The 20036-nt window shown below is 50.3% G+C and overlaps 1 protein-coding gene and 1 long non-coding RNA gene across 2 annotated transcripts in view; both read right to left on the bottom strand.

Moving 5' to 3' along the window:
• Positions 1–13049, bottom strand: part of LOC311615759 — an 83864-nt gene extending 70815 nt beyond the window's left edge. The window contains exon 1 of the long non-coding RNA XR_014793800.1: positions 12540–13049. This is a non-coding gene — a long non-coding RNA (uncharacterized lncRNA). The remainder of the gene's footprint in view (positions 1–12539) is intronic.
• A 395-nt stretch (positions 13050–13444) lies between these two features.
• On the bottom strand, positions 13445–15182 carry PNMA6E (PNMA family member 6E; the record flags this gene model as incomplete). Its single annotated transcript, XM_084870823.1, has 3 exons — positions 13445–13489; positions 13599–14093; positions 15033–15182. 3 exons carry the CDS (start codon positions 15180–15182, stop codon positions 13445–13447), a joined length of 690 nt encoding a protein of 229 aa, XP_084726949.1.
• Between the last annotated feature and the right edge of the window lie 4854 nt (positions 15183–20036).

Raw genomic sequence — 20036 nt, 5'->3', positions numbered from 1 at the left:
AGAAGGGAGAGAGAGGAGGGGGAAAGAGAAAAAGACGCACACATCTATTGGCTGCATCCCTCAAGTCAGAAAAAGGGACGAATTTGGTCAGGAATCGAATCCATAATCCTTCGGTCTCAGGGCCAACTCTCTAACCACTTAGCACCCCAGCCAAGACAGAACACTTTCAAATTTTAAGCTACAGGGTTTTGTTCTAGAAGCACTGTTCATCAGAGCTCATTGGTCTGAGACCCGCAAGAGGAATGGCGCCGGAATGGCGCCGGCCTTTGTCCCAGAGAGAGCCAGTGACAGTTCATCAAATCCTTAGCTTCACTTGGATCAGCTCAGGGCCTGTTTACAAAAGGCAAGATGACTCAGATGGATTTGCAGACTGAAATTAAACCCCTGAAGCCAGGTCAGGCAGATGGCTCCTAAGTAACATGTGGATTTACCTGGGGCAACATCTGCCTGGCTGTCTCTATCTTGAAAATTATGCTGATCTTACGGGGGATTTGGTGCCTTTTAAGGACTGGAAACTAGATTCCCCCCTATTTGATGGCTCAGAAACCACCATGCCTCTCAATCAAGAAAAGTGAGGTGAAAAAATAAGGGCGGGGTGGGGGGAGGTGAGTTGGAGCCACCTGGTGTGACTCAGTGATTGAGCATCGACCTATGAACCAGGAAGTCACAGTTCAATTCACGGTCATGGCACGTGCCTGAGCTGGGGGCTCAATCTCCAGTGTGGGGTGTGCAGGAGGTGGCCGATCAATGATCCTCTCTCATCATTCATGTTTCTATATCTCTCTCCCTCTCCCTTCCTCTCTGAAATCAATAAAACCAGTTGGGTTGTTTTAAAAATAATAATAATAATAATAACAGAAAGGTGAGCTGGGCAGGCTAGGCACGAGCCTTCGGCATGTGCTTTTTCTCACAAATCCCATCTCCCATGTCAGAGGAGTCGTCTGCTGTTGCCGTGGTGAATTGGTATTATACTGTGACCTTGATTCTGAGCAGAAATGTACGTTGCCTTGACCATGATTACACAAAACGCGTTGTCTAGGCAACAGCACAGTTCTGAGAACAGGAAGGGCTGGATCATTCTTGGCTTTGCCTGGAAGCCACACAGGCTTACCTTGTACCCGGCAGGGTCTCAGCTTTCCTCAGGGGCCTCTCAGCTTCGGCTCAAGTTTATGTGTGTGACACACCAAGGCGGGGGGAGACAGAGACAGACAGAAGGGGGGGGGGGACATTAGCACCCCTAGGGTGGGGGGGGTTTCAAAGCCAGACTAGCTTCTGCAGCTGTTGTCCGGAAGCAGAGGGGCTTGCAGCGCCCTCTCCCATTTCTGACTGGGAGGCTGCGGTGAAGAGGACAACACTGGCCTCCTGCCCGGTCCCTTTCACCCAATGCAGTTCCAATGCTGGGGAAGCTGGGGGGTGGCCCTGGGGGAGGGCCCACAGGCTCTGGGAAATGGTGTCTTCTCAAAAAGGGTTCCTGGCTCCATCTATGAAAAGCTCCCCCCAGCACTCCCTCCCTCTCACACACCCACTAAGTGCAGATTGACACGAGAGCAGTTCGTTGGGGTTCGGGTCTACCTCTTCGCCACATAAATCTTGTGTACCCTCCAATTGGGCTTCCCAGATCAGCATGAAAGCAGCCTTGGCCTAGGAAGGCGTCAGCCAGGAGGGGTCCTACAAGCCTGTGGCCCCAGATGCCAGAGTGGGGCGGGGGGAGGCAGCTTCCAACAGGGCACACCGAGTGAGGCCCGAGCTTGCATTGACTTCCTGTCCATTGGTTTCATCATCTCCATGGACCAGGGCCCTTCCCTCTTACAACCCGACAACAGCCCACATTCAGAGCACGTCTTGCAGCCCCGGATGGGCACATCTCCTGATCCACTACCCCATCCAGTTGCCCAGGCTGCAAACCTGCACATCATCTTTGATTCCCTCTCTTCCTCAACCACAAGCTCGCACCCCTTGCCAGCCTGTCAGGAACTCTCATTATTTCAACCTCTCAGTGCACCTGAATCTAGCCACCCACCCCTCTCCATTCTCCCTGCTGCTACTTGCTGGCCAGGCCCCGCCCTCACTCTATTTAAACAGCTATCTGTGGAAGGATAGGAGGGGTATGGGAAATACTTCTCAAATAAATGAGAGAGAGAGAGAGAGAGAGAGAGAGAGAGAGAGAGAGAGAGAGAGAGAGAGGTTGCCATGAGGGAACTAGCAAGTAGAAGAGAGGATATATGCACATGGAAGTGAGTCAAGTATTCCAAAAAAGACCAGAGACAAGATTAAATCCACCCCATATCCCAGCACCCAGAAACCACCATTGTTGACATTGCCCCAAACCTAGGTGGGAGAAGATAGAAAGTATAGACAGTCAGGAATGGGTACGTGAGATGAAACTATTTCTCCAAAATTGGATCATCCCGTATATTCATGAAAAAGCCAGACTCAAAAGGCTAGATAGCCTATGGGTGTATTCATATGAAATGTGCAGAATGGGCAAATCCTGACACAGAAACAGATCAACCGTTGCCAGGGGCTAGGGAAGGAAGGATGGGGAGTGACTACAGATGGCCATGAGATCTTCTTTTGGAGCAATAAAAATGTCCTAGGAGCCCTGGCCGGTTTTTCTCAGTGGTCAGGGATCAGCTTGCAGACCAAAAGGTTGCAGGTTCAATTCCCGGTCAAGAGCTCATACCTCAGTTGCAGGCTCCATCTCCTGGTCAGGTACGAATGGGAGGCAACCAATCAATATGTCTCTCACATTGATGTTTCTCTCTCTCCCCCATCCTCATTCCTCTCTTCCATTCTCTCTAAAAATGATAATAATAATAATAATAATAATAATAGTAATAATAAGTCAATGGAAAAAATATCCTAGGATAAGGATAAATAAATAAATTAATGAAAAAGTCACAGGAGGAGGTAGTTATAATAATTGTACAACTCAGTGAATATACCAAACACACCAAATTGTACCTTAAAAAGGTGAATTTTATGGTATGTGCATTATACCTCAGGAAAAAAAATGGATCATTATGTATACATTGTGTTTAATCTGGAGTATGGCACTCATTTTATTTGATTCTGACAAAGAAAAAGAAACTGGAAGAAAACTTTCACAATTGTTGAATGAGTAATAAATGTTTCTTCCCAAGAGGTATTAGTTCCTAAAAGATCCACAAAAGTTAAAGAATGAAACGACAAACGATGCTGTCATCTCAGTGATGTTTATTTCTCTCTTCCAATTCTTTTCTGAGTTCAACTACCTCCAGTTCATTTTCTTCTGGGTTTTATTTTTATTTTTTTGTTAATTCTCACCTGAGTATATTTTTCCCCCATAGATTTTTAGAGAGAGTGGAAGGGAGGGGGAAAGATAGAGAGAGAGAAACAATGATGTGAAAGAGACATATCCATTAGTTGCCTCCTGCACGCGCCCTGGCTGGGGCCAGGATTGAGCCTGCAACTAAGGTATGTGCCCTTGACAGGAATTGAACACAGGGCCCTTCAGTCCACGGGCTGATCACTGATTATTAAAAAAAATAATCCCTGCTGAAACCGGTTTGGCTCGGTGGATGGAGCGTCGGCCTGAGGGGTCCTGGGTTTGATTCCGGTCAAGGGCATGTACATTGGTTGCAGGCACATCCCCGGTGGGGGGTGTGCAGGAGGCAGCTGATCAATGTCTCTCTCTCATCGATGTTTCTAACTCTCTATCCCTCTCTCTTCCTCTCTGTAAAAAATCAATAAAATATATTTTAAAAAATAATCCCTTCTTTTAACTCTACATCTCTTCTTTAAATTCTCTTTTGTTTTGAGAAATCGTGTTTTCTGGAATTTCCTCATGTCTGTGGAGGGTTTTTTTGTTTATTTGTTTTGCTTTGTTTCTGGTCTATTGCCTTCCTGTATTTCTGTTTAATTCCCCTAGCAATGTGCTTTTCATCTGCCGTTTGCCTCTCTTTTCTCCCTATCGTATCATTTGTTTAACTGTTGCCAATTTGTGTGTGGGACCCACACTGAGTTGTTAATTTCGCCAATTTACCCACTGAGTCTCCCACTTCCACACTATCTGACTGGCCTCCCGCGTGACATTCCACTGCCCCCAGGGCCTGTGTCCTTTTTGTTTTGTATTTTTCTCTGGCTTTCCAGACTGTGGCCCTTGGCTTTGGGGAGGTCTGATTCGTGCTTCAGTTCTGAGGAGGCATCGCTGCCCTGGCTGGCCCCCCACCCCAGTGCAAACAGGGAGGCATTTGACTGGAAAGCTAACTAATTTGTGGTTTGGGGTTCTAGCTGTTTCCAATGCTGTTTTTCTCTTTGAAGCGGTGTTTGAAAGCAGTCCAGCCCATCGTTTCTCTGTATAACGAGAGAGGAAAAGAGCTCCAGGCCTGGAAGGAATTTCTCAAAGTCAGTATCTTTCTCAGGCAGCTAGGATTTAAGCAAGAGCACAGAGTACCCCAGTTCCACCTGCTCCCGGGCAAAGCCAATCACTGGGGAGCTTGGGACTGGAAAGGGGCCCCAGCTTGGGAGGCCACCCCAGACAAGGGCTAGGCTGGGAAGGCCTGGCCCATCTGAGCTGAGAGCTGCTCTGTGGGGAGGAAGACAGGCACAGGCTGTGGTGTGCCTGCTAATTGCGGTTCCTTTCAAAGCAGAACCCACTCCCTGAATAATATACACTGAGTGGCCAGATTTTAATGATCTCTGAACACATAATAATCTGGCCACTCAGTGTATATCCTATATAATAAAAGGCTAATATGCAAATTGTCCCCTCTACCAGGAGTTCGACCAGCAGGCAGGCTGGCCAACTGCCCATGTCCCCTCCCCCTGGTCAGGCTAGCCGGACCCTACCCATGCATGAATTCATGCACTGGGTCTCTAACACACACACACACACACACACACACACACACACACACACTGCATTCAGAGATCATAATAATCTGGCCACTCAGTGTAGACGATGCACACCATGGGGATGACACCCTCAGACTCTCAGTCGATCGGGGCAATTGCTGCTTCTGGGTCTGTAGTCAGCAGGGCTGGTGCAAGGGATGCAGAGACCACCAAGAAGTGGAGCGGTGAGTAAGGACGAACTGGGAGCCACATGTATGTCCCACACCTCAAATCTGGGTGATGCAGTGGCCTGCAGGATGTGGGAGTCCATCTTCTCGGAGGTGTACTTGAGCAGTCCCAGAACTTGGAGACAACAGGAGGAAGTGGCTCAGTGGTTGAGTGTTGACCTATGAACCAGGAGGTCATGGGTTCAATTCCTAGTCAGGGCACATACCCAGGTTGTGGGCTCAATCCCCAGTGGGGGGTGTGCAGGAGGCAGCTGATCAATAATTCTCTAAAAATCTTTGATGTTCCTATCTCTCTCTCTTTCTCCCCCTTCCTCTCTGAAATCAATAAAAAAAAAAATTTTTTTTTAATAAATAATTTTAGCCCTAGCCGGTTTGGCTTAGTGGATAGAGAGTCTGCCTGCGGACTGAATGGTCCCAGGTTCAATTCCAGCCAAGGGCATGCGCCTGGGTTGCAGGCTCGATCCCCAGTAGGGAATGTGCAGGAGGCAGCTGATCAACAATTCTCTCTCATCATTGATGTTTCTCTCTATTCCTCTCCCTTCCTCTCTAAAATAAATATATATTTTTAAAAATAAATAAATAAGTTTATAAAGACCCTGCTTCATTTCTCCCTTCCAAATTTCATGCAAATTTGCCCTGTGATCAACCTTAGCCTGGAATTGTAAAGAGCGGGGAATTCTGGGATAAGTAGTTGCAGCTTAACCCAGTGGACACAATACACTTGACATGCGCCATCCTTCATCTGGGGATGCCTCTCAGCTTCCTCCACCCTACCTCACTACCCCTCTGTGTGCACATAAGGACATTCACCTTACGCTTCAAAAGTGCACATGTACCCTCAGCTCCCCGAGTCCCCCGCAGCCTGGTGGGTACTGGAGGTAAGGGCCAGGCACTGGCAGGCAGGGCTGAGGGGAACTTCTCAGGCTGGCAGCTTGGAGAGCATGGCCAGGCATCACTGCCCCTGCAACAGCATTGGCAGTAGCTGAACACGAGCTCCTGATGCAGCCCCGTTGGCAGGATCTGCCGGGGTCCCAGGAGTCTAGAATGCTCCAGTTGGAAAAAGAGACAACTTACACAATGATTATGCAAGTTGCCCATCGCGTGAGTGGGTTTGTGCTGCCTCTCCAGCCCTAAACCTTCAGAAGGACTGGGCTCTGGGGCCCGCGAGGTGGCCACTGGGGCACAGGTTCACCAAACTCTCTCTCAAGGCCACGTGAGCGCGAATCCCCGCTCACCCAGAAGGCATTGGCTCCCTGGGGACCTGGCAGCTGAGAGAGTGTCTGGAGCCTGCTCTGGGGGACTTGTCCTCCAAAGTCCAGTGTGGGCACTGGAATGGAATGTGTTCTCAGAATTAAGACTTTGCAAGTGCTTGTGGGGGGAGTATTGAAGGCCAAATCCCAATGCCTCCTAAGGGGCAGGCACCGTGTCACCACCTCCAGCAGCCAACAGGCCTTGCTTTCTTTTTCTTTTTTAAAAAATTCTTTATTGTTTAAAGTCTTACATATAATATTATATATGTCTCCTTTTTCTCCCATTGATCTCTCCCCAGCCACCCCCACCTCCCAGCGCATGCCCTTACCCCCCTAGTGTCTGTGTCCATTGGTTATGCTTATATGCATGCATACAAATCCTTTGGTTTCTCTCTTACCCCTCCCTACCCCCGCCACTCCCCCGCCTTCCCTCTGAGGTTTGATGGTCTGTTCGTGGCTTCTCTGTCTCTGTCTGATCTATTTTTGTTCATCAGTTTATGCCTTTCATTTCCCAGGGGCCACTATGTAGCAGGATCCCAGCGGTCATTTGGTGAATACTGTGTCCCCCTCTGAAGATGGGAGCTGGGCTGGGATGGGAATGGGCATGGGGCTGGGATGGGGCGCCAGCAGAATCTGCACTAGGCTTCAGGGAGGTCCATGCACCTGCCCAGCCACCACTCCCTGTGCCAGCTGGGAATCTGGTCCCACGGGCTGGAAAAGATATGGCAAGTGGGGTGGAAGGGTTCCCACTCCTCGGGGCTCTGCCAGCTGCCCTGGGCTACAGGCAGGGACAGGGAGGGCCTAGAGTGACGTGCACTTGGGCTGCAAGCAGGAAGGAGGACACAAGAGGAAGAATGAGAAGGAAAGGTGAAAGGCACCGTCAAGGCCTGTTGGACGTCCCTGACCATCCCATCTGGGACATAAGCTTCGGGGAGTGGGGACAAGGAGAAAAGTCGGGACAGCGGCTCCCCCAGCAACCAGTCTGCTCGGCCCCCCGAGTTGGTCAGCGTCAGGGTATATGCTCTTCCTCAGTTCATGGGGGAGAAGGAAACTCCTGGGGGTCTCAAGCTCTGATCAGAGGAGATACAGACTGAGAGAGAAACCACCTTGCCCAACTTCCTCTCTAACATACACATTCACACATATACATAAGCCACACACACACACATACACACACAAGCCACACACGCACACATGCATACATATAAGTCACACACACACACATACACATAAGTCACACACACATATGCATACACATAAGCTCCCTACACACACACATACACCCATACACATAAGCCACACACACACACTTAGGCATACACATAAGCTACACACACACATAAGCCACACACACACAGCCATACACATAAGACACGCACACACACACACACACACATACACATAAGCCACACACACACATGCATACACATAAACCCCACACACCTGTACACGTTAAGACACACACACATGCATACACATAAGCCACACACGCACACAAGCCACACACACACACACACACACACACACACACACACACAAGCTACACACACATATGCATACACATAAGCTCCCTACACACACACCCATACACATAAGCCACACACACACACTTAGGCATACACATAAGCTACACACACACATAAGCCACACACACACAGCCATACACATAAGACACGCACACACACACACACATACACATAAGCCACACACACACACATGCATACACATAAACCCCACACACCTGTACACGTTAAGACACACACATGCATACACATAAGCCACACACGCACACAAGCCACACACACACACACACACACACACACAAGCTACACACACATATGCATACACATAAGCTCCCTACACACACACCCATACACATAAGCCACACACACACACACATAAGCTACACACATATGCATACACATAAGCTCCCTACACACACACACACCCATACACATAAGCCACACACACACACACACACACACACACACACGCGCTACACACACACACTTAGGCATACACATAAGCCACGCACACACACACACACACACATACACATAAGCCACACACACACAGCCATACACGTAAGGCACACACACACACACACATACACATAAGCCACACACACACACATGCATACACATAAACACCACACACCCGTACACGTTAAGACACACACATATGCATACACATAAGCCACACACATACACACACACAAGCCACACACATGCATACACATAAGCCCACACACACACACCCATACACATAAGACACACACACACACTTAGGCATACACATAAACCCCACACACACACACATACACATAAGACACATACACACACTTAGGCATACATATAAGCTACACACACCCATACATGTTAAGACACACACACATGCATACACATAAGCCACACACACACACATACACATAAGCCACATACACACACACCCATACACATAAGCCACACACACACACACACACACACACACACACACTGAAGCTTTGTCCTGACCCACCCTCCCCCTATCCCAGGGCCTCCCCTGCCCTCTCACAGGTTCCTCTCTCCCCCTGACCGGGAGCACCCAGCCCACAGGAGTCTGCAGGGAGGGACCAACTTTATCTGTGCCTGGGAGGGCTTCTCAGGCAGAGGGTGTACCCTGCTGCTCACCCCAGAGTGGGAGCTCCCCTCTCTCCACCAGATGAGCTACCCCTCCAACCCAGTCCCAAGAGAAAACAGGCAAAGTCCTACCCACCCTGACCCTGTCCCCCGAGGGCCCCACACCTGACATTCCCGGGACCTGCTTTCCCTCAGACCTGCCCTGCAGGCACTAGGCACGGCATTCCCGAATCCCAGGCTTGTGTGTATGGTGTGGGGGAGTTTATGTGTATGCATGTGTGTGTGTGGCTTATGTATATGGGTGTGTGTGGGGCTTATGTGTATGTATGTGTGTCGCTTATGTATGTGTGTGTGTATGTGTGGCTTATGTGTAGGGGCGTGGGGGAGGCTTATGTGTATGGCGTGTTTGGGGGGCTTATGTGTATGAATGTGTTCTTTTGGCAGGTGTTACTGGGACGCTCTTGTACCGCCCCAGTCTTCAGCCATCACATCTCACTGTGGCTGCTGGAAGCTCAGAGGGAAATCAGCTGAAGGATGGTGGGTGGCTCGTGGGTGTTTAGGGACGCTGGAGAGCCAGGCTTAGAGAACAGGGTCTGCATCATGGCAAAATGCTGGGCAGGCTCCCTCCCCTGACTGGCACACACACACAGACACTGTGCTTTGCATCGCCAATGTGGGACTCGGGTGCTGCCAGGAGAACCGTGGCTATCACTGCTCCCCAGGTAACAAGCCTCACTGCCCCTGCTGTCAGTCACCACCCAGTGGAACCTGGGAGGTCCTGCCTCTTCCTATCTCTGGGCCTCTGGGCCAGTGGGCAGCAAGTGCATTTGATTGACGTACCTGGTCACGTGCCCACGTCCTAGCTGCAAGAAAAGATGGGAGAACACAGACCCAGCCTTTTCTGCTCCTCTCATGGGAGGTGGGGTTCAACCTCATAAAGTGGCAACTTCTGGAGCCAGAAGGAAGGAGTGTCCACTGGGCACGCCTAAATGTTCCAGCAGCTTCCCACTGCCTTTAACATGAACCCTGACCTCCCTCCCCTGAATGTTGCCCCTTCAGAGAGCAGCCTTTCCCGGGTACCCTCCACTATGCAGCTCACTAACCTAGTCTTTTCTTGTCCTTGGGAGCAATTCTTTAAAAAAAAAAATATATATATATATATATTCAGGAAGGGAGAGATAGAAGCATCAATGATGAGAGTGCCGAAACCTTTTTTGGCTCAGTGGATAGAGCGTCGGCCTGTGGACTGAAAGGTCCCAGGTCCGATTCCGGTCAAGGGCATGTACATTGGTTATAGGCACATCCCCGGTAGAGGGTGTGCAGGAGGCAGCTGGTCGATGTTTCTCTCTCATCGATGTTTCTAGCTTCCTCTCTGTAAAAAAGTCAATAAAATATATTTTTTAAAAATGAGAATCATGAATCAGCTGCCTCCTGCACATCCCCCACTGGGGATCAAACCCACAACCCACATGTGCCCTGACCAGGAATTGAACCTGTGACCTCCTGGTTCATAGGTCAATGCTCAACCACTGAGCCACACCAGCCGGGCAGAGCAAGTCTTTTTGCAGGTGGAAGTGCTATGGATAAGGTAGTACCCCCTCTCCCAGAAACCTCAAAGGTGTCTGGAGTTTCCGAGTTGCTCAGCAAGTGCCATCATTTTTGTTCCGTGGTGATATTTTCACATTTTAGGATAGTACAAATTAAAATGCACTTGGGGCGTTTACAAAAGTCTTAGCAGTCTAATCCTGGTTTCTCAGCAAGTATGCTATGGGGAATGAGTTCTTCATTCTGTGGCCCTACCTCACACATCACACACACTTACTTAGCAGCCCTGAATCCCAGGCACTCGAGGCCAGTGGTTCCTTCCCTCCCGTACCCATTTTCAACAGACAAAAGGGTCAGGACCATCCCAAGACAAGGATGAGTGGGTGGAAACCCAAAACTTTATAATTCACCCTAGGCCTGTGGTCGGCAAACTGCGGCTCTTGAGCCACATGTGGCTCTTTGGCCCCTTGAGTGTGGCTCTTCCACCAAATACCACTGCCTGGGTGAGTCTATTCTGAAGAAGTGGCGTTAGAAGTTTAAGTTTAAAAATTTGCCTCTCGCCAGGACCGGTTTGGCTCAATGGATAGAGTGTCAGCTTGAGGACTGAAGGGTCCCGGGTTCGATTCCGGTCAAGGGCATGTACCTTGGTTGCGGGCATATCCCCAGTAGGGGGTGTGCAAGAGGCAGCTGATCGATGACTCTCTCTCATCGATGTTTCTAACTCTATCTCTCTCCCTTCCTCTCTGTATAAAATCAATAAAATATATTTTAAAAAATAAAATAAAATAAAATAAAAAATTTGCCTCTCAAAAAAGAAATTTCAATCGTTGTACTGTTGACTAACGAGTTTGCCGACCACTGTCCCAGGCTGACAGTCTAAGTACCCACCCTCCCCTCTCCCTGGGTTTCCCAAGGGTGCTCAGCAGGAATCCTTTCCTGGCCCCCAAGCCCACCCCCAGCAGACCCTTCCCTCACTGACCTCAGCAAAACTCAGATGAAAGTTTGAGTAACATTTATTGAAAAAAAGAAATATTTGTTGAAACCATTGAATAAAGAGGATGATAACAAAGGGGAACTTCGAACAGCCACTAGAGTACATAGTTCACATGCCCTCCTCCTGGTGTCCCGGATGAGGTGCCTCAGCTTCTCCCACACACGGCCCTCCCACCACAGTCTCCCTTCCTGAGGGCCCCCACGATGGATCGGTCTTTGCAGGATAATGGACGCTGGTGTTGTCCACTCACTGCAGGGCTCCCTCCCTCCTCTGGATGACATGCTGGGGCCTAGCTCTGCCCTATGACCAGCACAGGACAGACACAGGACACTGCGAAACACAGCAAGGGACACTCCACCATGCTGAGGAAACTGAGTCACAAAGAATCAGAGCGCAGTGTCCGTGGAGCCTCCAGCAGCCACCTTCACTCCCTGGTTCGCTTCTTCCAGGGGTCACTGGGTGAGCACTGGCCGCACCTTCGCCGATCCTTCCCGCCTTCTCCTGGGCCTGGGCACAGGGTCTCCGAGGTGGGTGATGTTGGCAGTGGGGAGGGAAAAACTGCTCAGAGAAGAACACACACATTTCCACAAGCACAAGCAGCGTTTGGCCTAAATCTATACTGAGAAAGCAGAGGCTGAGCTCACGACACTGGACGAGAGCTGGCAGAGCCTTGGCTGGCAGTGGGGCTCACAGCACGTGCAGGGGCTGAGGGGTGGCTGCCCCGGGAGGTAGGCCAGGATACCAACCTGGGTTGACACACACCTGGTGGTTTTGCACAGGCACCATGACTGGTGTGTGTGTTGGGGGGTCACTATAGGGCCTACAGAGAAACAGGGTGAGGGCTGCCTGGGGGATGGCAGATGGGGGTACCAGAGGCTAGCACCCTTTTAATGGCTCCTAACGTTTCCCAGTCCAGTGCAGGTGTCAGACGTATTCAGTGCCCCTTACTTGGACTGGGATGGCTGCCCAGAGGTGTCCAAGTGGGCAGCGTTTGGGGCTGGATGTGGTAATACTATGCGGGGGCACCTCTCCCCGTCTCTTTGGTATCACAAATGGTCATCTTGGTGACTTGGAAGGGCTGGTGGTGGTGGTCAGGGCCCCTTGGGAGTAGTGGGGGGGCCAGGGGGCAAGGCAGACCCTTCCCTGGGCCTTGCTCCCCATGAGGGGTGAGGTGGCCTTCCTCTGCCTCCAGGGCTCTGCTGCCCCAGAGAACAGGAGGCCACCGGGCCCTCCACGCTTACTCGAAGGAGGGCTCGGGGGAACTCATCTCCCCAGACCCGTCCTCACTTCCTGACTCCTCTGGGATGGGCATGAGCCCCTCCTGGCGAGGCTTCTCAGCCTCCTCATCTTCTTCCTGGAGCAGGCCCTCTGGGTCACAGCCAGGACCGCCTGAGCCCACCCCCAAAGCAATGCCCATGTGGGCAAGGGAGGGCCCTGCCTGACCTAGACCTGCAGGAGCCAGAGCATTCTCATCTCCCTGAACGGCAAGGGAGGCCTCAGGGGCAGGGTCTGCCCCGGTGTCATCACCGGTTTCAGGAGCAGCCTCATCAGGATCGGCAGTGGCAGGATCCGCCTCAATGGCCACTGCATCTTCCTCGAGAATGTCAGTCAGGGAGGCATCTGCAGAGGCCTGGCTAACATCTTCAAAAGCTACAGAGTCCTGGTCATCTTCACAGGCTAGAGAGGCCTGGGCACGTTCACGGATTACAGCGGCGTGGGCAAGTTCACAGGCTACACAGGTATGGACATATTCACCGGCTAGAGGCGCGTGGGCACCTCCACAGGCTAGAGAGGCCTGGGCATCTTCACGGGCTAGAGCGGCCTGGGCACGTTGACAGGCTAGAGCGATCTGGGCACGTTCATGGGCAAGAGCGGCCTCGGCATCGTCATAGGCTAGAAAGTACTGGTCACCTCCATAGGCTACAGCGGCCGGGGCACGTCCACAGACTGGACAGACATGGGCACCTCCCAGGGCTAGAGCAGCATGGGCTTCTTCACAGGCTCGAGCGGCCTGAGCATCTTCACAGGATAGAGCGGCCTCAGGAGCAGACAAATCTCCAATGTCTATCCAGGACCCTTCTTCCACTGGAAACTGCTGCCGGCTAGTAGTCGGAGTGGCCTCCCATGCCTCTGACTCCCGAATGAGCCGGAGCATCCCCAGGAAGCCAGGTGGTCTCCTTTCCAGGCGCATTCTTCTCAGCTTGTTCCAGAGAGTCTCGTTGGGACGGGCCCGCATCAGCACCTGCCTGGCACGCACCTGGTCTGCGGTGGAGGGTTGGATGGCCCCCTTCTCCATGGCCGCCTGCAGCAGGCCTTCCAGGCGCATCACGTAGGCAAAGAGAGTTTCCTGGGGCCGCTGGGCACAAGTCATGAATCTCAGTCTCGCGGTTGTTCGAGTGTCCTTGTTCCCGAACACCTGAATCAGTGTCGCCAGGCAGTCCTGCACGGCAATGTCGGGATTTTCATCTATGAGTCTACTCACGAGATCCAGTGCGGGCCCTTGCAGGCTCTCCACCAGCCGCCGCCGCCGCTCCCTTTCCGATATGTGGCGCCACAGGTACAGCATGTCGTTGGCGTGGTCCAGCCAATTCTCGAAGGACTCCTGCTCATGGCCTGGCTCTTCCATGCCCGAAAAGGATCTCAGTTCCTGGTAGGCCATATTTTCCAGCAGAGGCTGCAGGGCCTGCCTCCATTGCTCATTCCAGGCTCCTGCCTGTCCTGGGGCTCCTGCCATGCCTACAGCTTCCTCATCTGAAGACCCTGCCTCGCCTGCGGCTCCTGCCATACTCACAGATCCTGCCATGCCTGCAATTCCTGTGTCACCTGAAGCTCCTTCTTCATCTGAATCTTCCTCTTCATCATCATCATCTCCTAGCTCACCGATAGCTATATCCTCACCTACAGCTATATCATGACCTGCATGTCTAAGCTCCCCTGCAGCTACATCCTCTCGTGCAGCCATTTCCGCACATGAAACTACATGCTCACCTGCAGGTATATCCTCATCTACAGCTACATCCTCACCTGCAGGTATATCCTCACGTGCATCCATGTCGTCACCTGCAAGTATATCCTCACCTACAGCTGCATCCTCATATACAGCCATATCCTCACCTGAAGCTACATCCTCACCTGCAGGTATATCCTCACCTACAGCTACATTCTCATGTGCAGCCACATCCTCACCTGCAGCTCCTTCCTCGCCTGCAATTTCTTTATCACCTGCACCTCCTTCCTCGCCTGCAATTTCTTTATCACCTGCAGCTCCTTCCTCGCCTGCAGCTTCTCCCTCACCAGCAGCTCCTTCCTCGCCTGCATCTCCTTCCTCAACTGCAGCTCTTGCCCCATCTGCCCTGGCAGCCACTGCTGGCCTCGGGGGCTGTGCAGGAAAATCTGGTCTATCCTGTGAGTCAGCATCAGGAACCTGTGGCAGGAAGACCACAGTCCAGGGTCCCCCCCTGCCTGGTATTTGTCGGGGGATCAAACTTCTGTTTAAATACTCAGTGAACTCAACCAAGGCCACTCTAGACCGGAGCTCCCTTCTGAAGATCTTGCCCAGCACTCGGTACCTGCCCAGGGGGCTCAGTGCAGCCCCCACCGCCTCCTGGAATTCCTCCTCCTCACAGTCCTCTGGGATGCCCAGGATGAGCAGAGAACGCTGTGCGTTCACGGCCATCAGGCCACACCAGTCCCGCAGGATGGTCAGCGCCATCGACAGCATTGAGGATCTGAAGGGTGGGGAAAAGTGACTGATCAAAAGTGTGCAGGATGTGGCAATGGGTCTTTGTCCGGGGTCAAAGGGAAGAGAATCACGTTTGTGCTACACAGCCCACCCCACTGCCCTGTGCGCCGCCCAGCGGAGACCTAGAGCACCTCCCCTCCCTGTTCTATTTGTAGATTTTAAGGAACATTTTTAAAAAATCAACAAACTTACAAGATACAATCCTCGTCGTACCCCAGAAATGAAATTGAGCAGTGGGGTGGGCTGGCTGACTGTAGCGGAGCTCAGAGGCTCTTCACAGAGCGAGCTGGAGATGAATGCCAGAGGACGTGGATCTCAGCTAAAGGACAGTAGACACAAACAAGAGAAAGCATATATCGTGCTCATGGGTTGGAAGAATTAACATCATTAAACTGTGCACGCTACCCAATGCAATTTATAGATTCAACACAGTCCCTATTAAAATACCAGCAGCATATTTCGCAGATCTAGAACAAATACTCCAAAACCCGAATAGCCTCAGCAACAATGAGAAAGAAGAACAAAGCTGAAAGGATCACAATACTGGATATCAACTAGGGGAGGCCAGGGGGAGGTCAGTGGGGGGAAAAGAAACATATGTACTACTCTTTATAATACCTTAATAAAAATTTTTAAAAATGGATAAAACCATAAAAATCCTAGAGCAAAACCATTATAATCAAAACAGCCTACTACTGGCACAAAAACAAGTATATAGATGAATGGAACAGAACAGAGGACCCAGAAATCAACCCATGCCAATATGGAAAGTTAATATTTGACAAAGGAAGCAAGAAAGCCTCTTCAATAAATGGTGCTGGGCAATGAAATACTATGCTGCGCTAAAAAAGAATGAATTCCTACCATTTGCAACAGCATGGATGGATCTGGACAGCATTATGCTAAGTGAAACAAACCAGCCAGAGAAAGATAAATATCACATGATCTCACTCATTTATGTAATATAATGAACATAAACTGATGAACAAAAAGAGTCTAGAGACAGAGAAACATTGATCAGACCATCAAACCTCAGAGGGAAGGTAGGGGAGGGTGGGGGTAAGAGGGAGAGAGCAACCAAAGGACTTGTATACATGCATATAAGCCTAACCAATGGACACAGACAACAGGGTGGTAAGGGCATAAGTGGGGGGCTTGGGGGGTAATGGGGGAATAAGGACACATATGTAACACCTTAATCAATAAATAAATTAAAATTTAAAAAATAAAATAAATAAATGGTGCTGGGAAAATTGGACAAGCACATGCAAAAAAAATTTTTTTGAAATTAGACCACCAACTTACACCATACGCAAGAATATATTCAAAAATCTAATTGGGGGATAAGGACACATATGCAAAACCTTAATCAATAAAAAATTAAACAAATAATTTAAAAATAATATATTCAAAATGGATAAAACCAAGAAGCATCAAAAACACTGTTAAACTACAGCAGGAAGTTAGGGGAGGAAGGGGGGGGGTCGGTAAGACTAGTATGCATGCATATAAGCAGAACCAACACTCAAAACACTGGTGGCGGGGGGGAAGAGGGCTGGGGGGGGTGGGGTAGGGGAGGCCAGGGGGAAGTCAGTGGGGGGGAAAGAGACATATGTACTACTATTTGTACCTTGAACAATAAAATTTTTAAAAATGGGTAAAACCATAAAAATCCTAGAAGAAAACATAGGCAGCAAAATCTCATATAGCAGTTTTTTCAGCAATGCATCTCCTAGGGCAAGAGAAACAAAGGAAAAAATAACAAATGGGACTACATCAAACTAAAAAGCTTCTGCACAGCCAAAGAAGCCATCAACCAAATGAAAAGGGAATCCATTTATGGGACAACATATTCAGCAATGATATATCTGATAAGTGTTCAATTTCCAAAATATATAAAGAATTCATACAACTAACTCAACACCAGGAAGACAAACAGTCCAATTAAAAAAATGGGCAAAGGATCTGAATAGATATGTTTCCATAGTGGACATACAGAAGGCCAATAAACATAAGAAAAAATGCGCAATGTCACTAATCATCAAAAAGATGCACAAAATAGGTGTGTTTTTTTTTCTTATTGGGGTTTTATTAAATCTATTAATCTCTGTCTTTTAACTGGGTCATTTAACCTTTTTACATTTAATGCAGTTGATTGGTTTTAATTTACCATCTTACTATTTGTCTCACATATTTTTGTTCTCCCTTCTCTGTTTCTGACTTCTCTGTTGCATTTGAGTATTTTTAAAATTTATTTGTCTTTATTATTGATGGTATGACAGATATCCCTCGTTTTCCTCCATTGCCCCCCTCAACCTGGTCCTGCTCCACCTCAGGCTTTCACCCCAGTATTGTGTGTGTCCATGGATTACCATATATGCATATAAATTAATTCTCTGCCTGGGCATGAAATATTTTCTTTTTTTTTTTTTTTTTAATCCTCAACCAAGAACATTTTCCATTTATTTTTAGAAAGACTGGAAGAAAGAGGGAAAGACAGAAATATAGATGTGAGGGAAACACATTGATTGGTTGCCTCCTGCACGAGCCCGGACCATGTCCCTTGATAGAAATCGAACCCGGGACCCTTCAGTCTGCAGGACCCCCGCTCTATCCACTGAGCCAAACCGGCTAGGGTAGGCATGAAATATTTTCTAAGTTCCTTTATGATTGTCTTTGACCCAAATATTTATTTCCAAATATTTAGATGTGTTATCATAATTAATTTCAAATAAAATTCAAAATTATTTCAAATAAAATTATCTTCAAATAAAATAAGAGAATGTATTAAGTAAAAACACAAATCTTTTTAAATTTACGGACACTTTTACGGCCCGGTGTACCGTGTATGTGGGTAAATGTACAAAGCAACCTTGTAAAGCATCTACATTTTCTATGGAAGCCAAGGCAGTGTCCCTCTCCACACTGCAATCCCCCTCATGGTCTTTCAGATTCCAACCGTACAGCTCCACTCCGAGCCGCTCCCCTCCCCCCACCCCACCGCCATTGCCGACAACGACTCCATTTTCAATATCCAACCCACCAGCCAGCGGGCTCCGCTCCCGCCCTCAGCCAGTGGCTCTACCTTGCGGCCTATTCCCTCCCTGGACGTAGGGGGCGCCACTATCTCCCGCCCAGCTAAGCTGTGCCCCGCCCCGCCCGGAGCAGCGTGATGGCGCTCGCCTTTAGCAGCAGAGCGCCCCCACTTTCTTAGACGTTAGCCTTCCCCCTCTGGCCTCCTCACGACGGGGAGCCCTCACACTGGTCCCCGTGCCCCCCATATTCTCCATACCGGCAGCCAGTCCTCCTCTCCTGCGGTCCCAGAAGCAGTGCGCCATGTGCGTTCACGACATCCGGGCCTACACCTGCTAGGACACGCGGCCCCGTCTAGCCTCCCCTCACCAGGGAGCCCCACCCTCCCCGCCTCGCCACGCTGAAGCGTGGAGCGCCCCCTCCCCCACCCCGCTTCCCACCTACATGCGATGGGGCTGGAAGCCCGCCCGCCCGCGGCAGCTCTCTACACCGAGGGCAGGATCAGCTCTCGCCACGAGGCGGCCATTGTTCTCCCTTCTGCCCTTCTCACACGCACCGTGGAAGCTCCCCACTCGCAAAGTTCCACCCCATTGTCCCACCTTGGCTACTAGCCCTCTCTTCACCGCCACTCGCAATGTCCCCCCCCCCCCATTGCCCCACCTTGGTTCTCTCTTCACCCCTTTAGCCTTTCCTTCACGTCGGGGCGCCGGGAGCCATGTGCCTGCCCCACACCCACCCGTCCGCAGCCAGCAGCCCTTCTTCGGTAGAGACCCCAACGGCCGACCCCCAACAGTCGCTCCACTCCATAGTCCTCAAAGCACGGTCATTCCCCCCACCCCAACATTGGGGAGGCCTTCCTTCCACACCCCGTCCTCCAACTCACCGCCGTCCCACACGAGAGAGCCGCCACCTACCCGCCTTGAAGCCTGCGGCACCCACCCTGTGGACCCCCTCAGTCGGTAGCCCGCCCTACGGCGGCTCCTGGCTCCTGCACCCCTTCTCCCTGACCGCCTTTTCCAGGGGCCCACCCCCCAGTTTCAGCTGAGGAGTCCCCACGAACTCCCTGCCTCAGGGGGGCCTTACCCTCTAGGCCTCGATGGACGACTCCGGAGCTCGAGAGCTCACCTCTCCTGGGCAGCCAGGAGCCAAAGGGCGGAATCTCGGAAGTTCTCCCAACTTAAGACCTCGAGAGCTTCCAAGAAAGTTCTAGATGTCTGATTCCAAGCAAATGATTGGATCCGAGAGACACGTGAGTTGGCAATATGTTACAGTTTACATAACAGTAACATATTGGCGGTTGGGGGGGGGGGGGGGGATGAAGCACGAGGTACCAAGTATTGAGATTCTAAAAACAAGCACACCCATTGGCCCTCGGTGGACAAAATGGCCTACGAACAAGATGGAGGAGCTAGCGTCGTAAGCTTGCCAGTGGAGAGCCCATTGTGGCGAACGGGGAAATTTTTCGTTATAGCTTGTTTTCTATTGTGGTTGAAAATGTCATAAGACATAGTTTTACCGGCTTCTTGTTTAGTTGGTTCGAACTTTTATTTTATATATTTTAAGCTTATTACTATAAAGCACAAATACGTTTATAAACTCGATATGTTCCTGATTAATACGTATGTCATTATTACCTTTTAAAGTGGACCCCGGCTGAAACCGGTTTAGCTCCGGATAGAGCGTCGGCCTGCGGACTGAAAGGTCCCGGGTTCGATTCCTATCAAGGGCATGATGTACCCTGGTTGCGGGCACATCCCCAAGGCAGCTGATCGATGTTTCTCTCTCATTGAT

This window comes from Pipistrellus hanaki (genome assembly GCF_964339955.1).
Source record: "Pipistrellus hanaki genome assembly, chromosome: X".
NCBI classification, from domain to species: Eukaryota; Metazoa; Chordata; class Mammalia; order Chiroptera; family Vespertilionidae; genus Pipistrellus; species Pipistrellus hanaki.
This window is presented reverse-complemented; position numbering and strand designations above follow the sequence as displayed.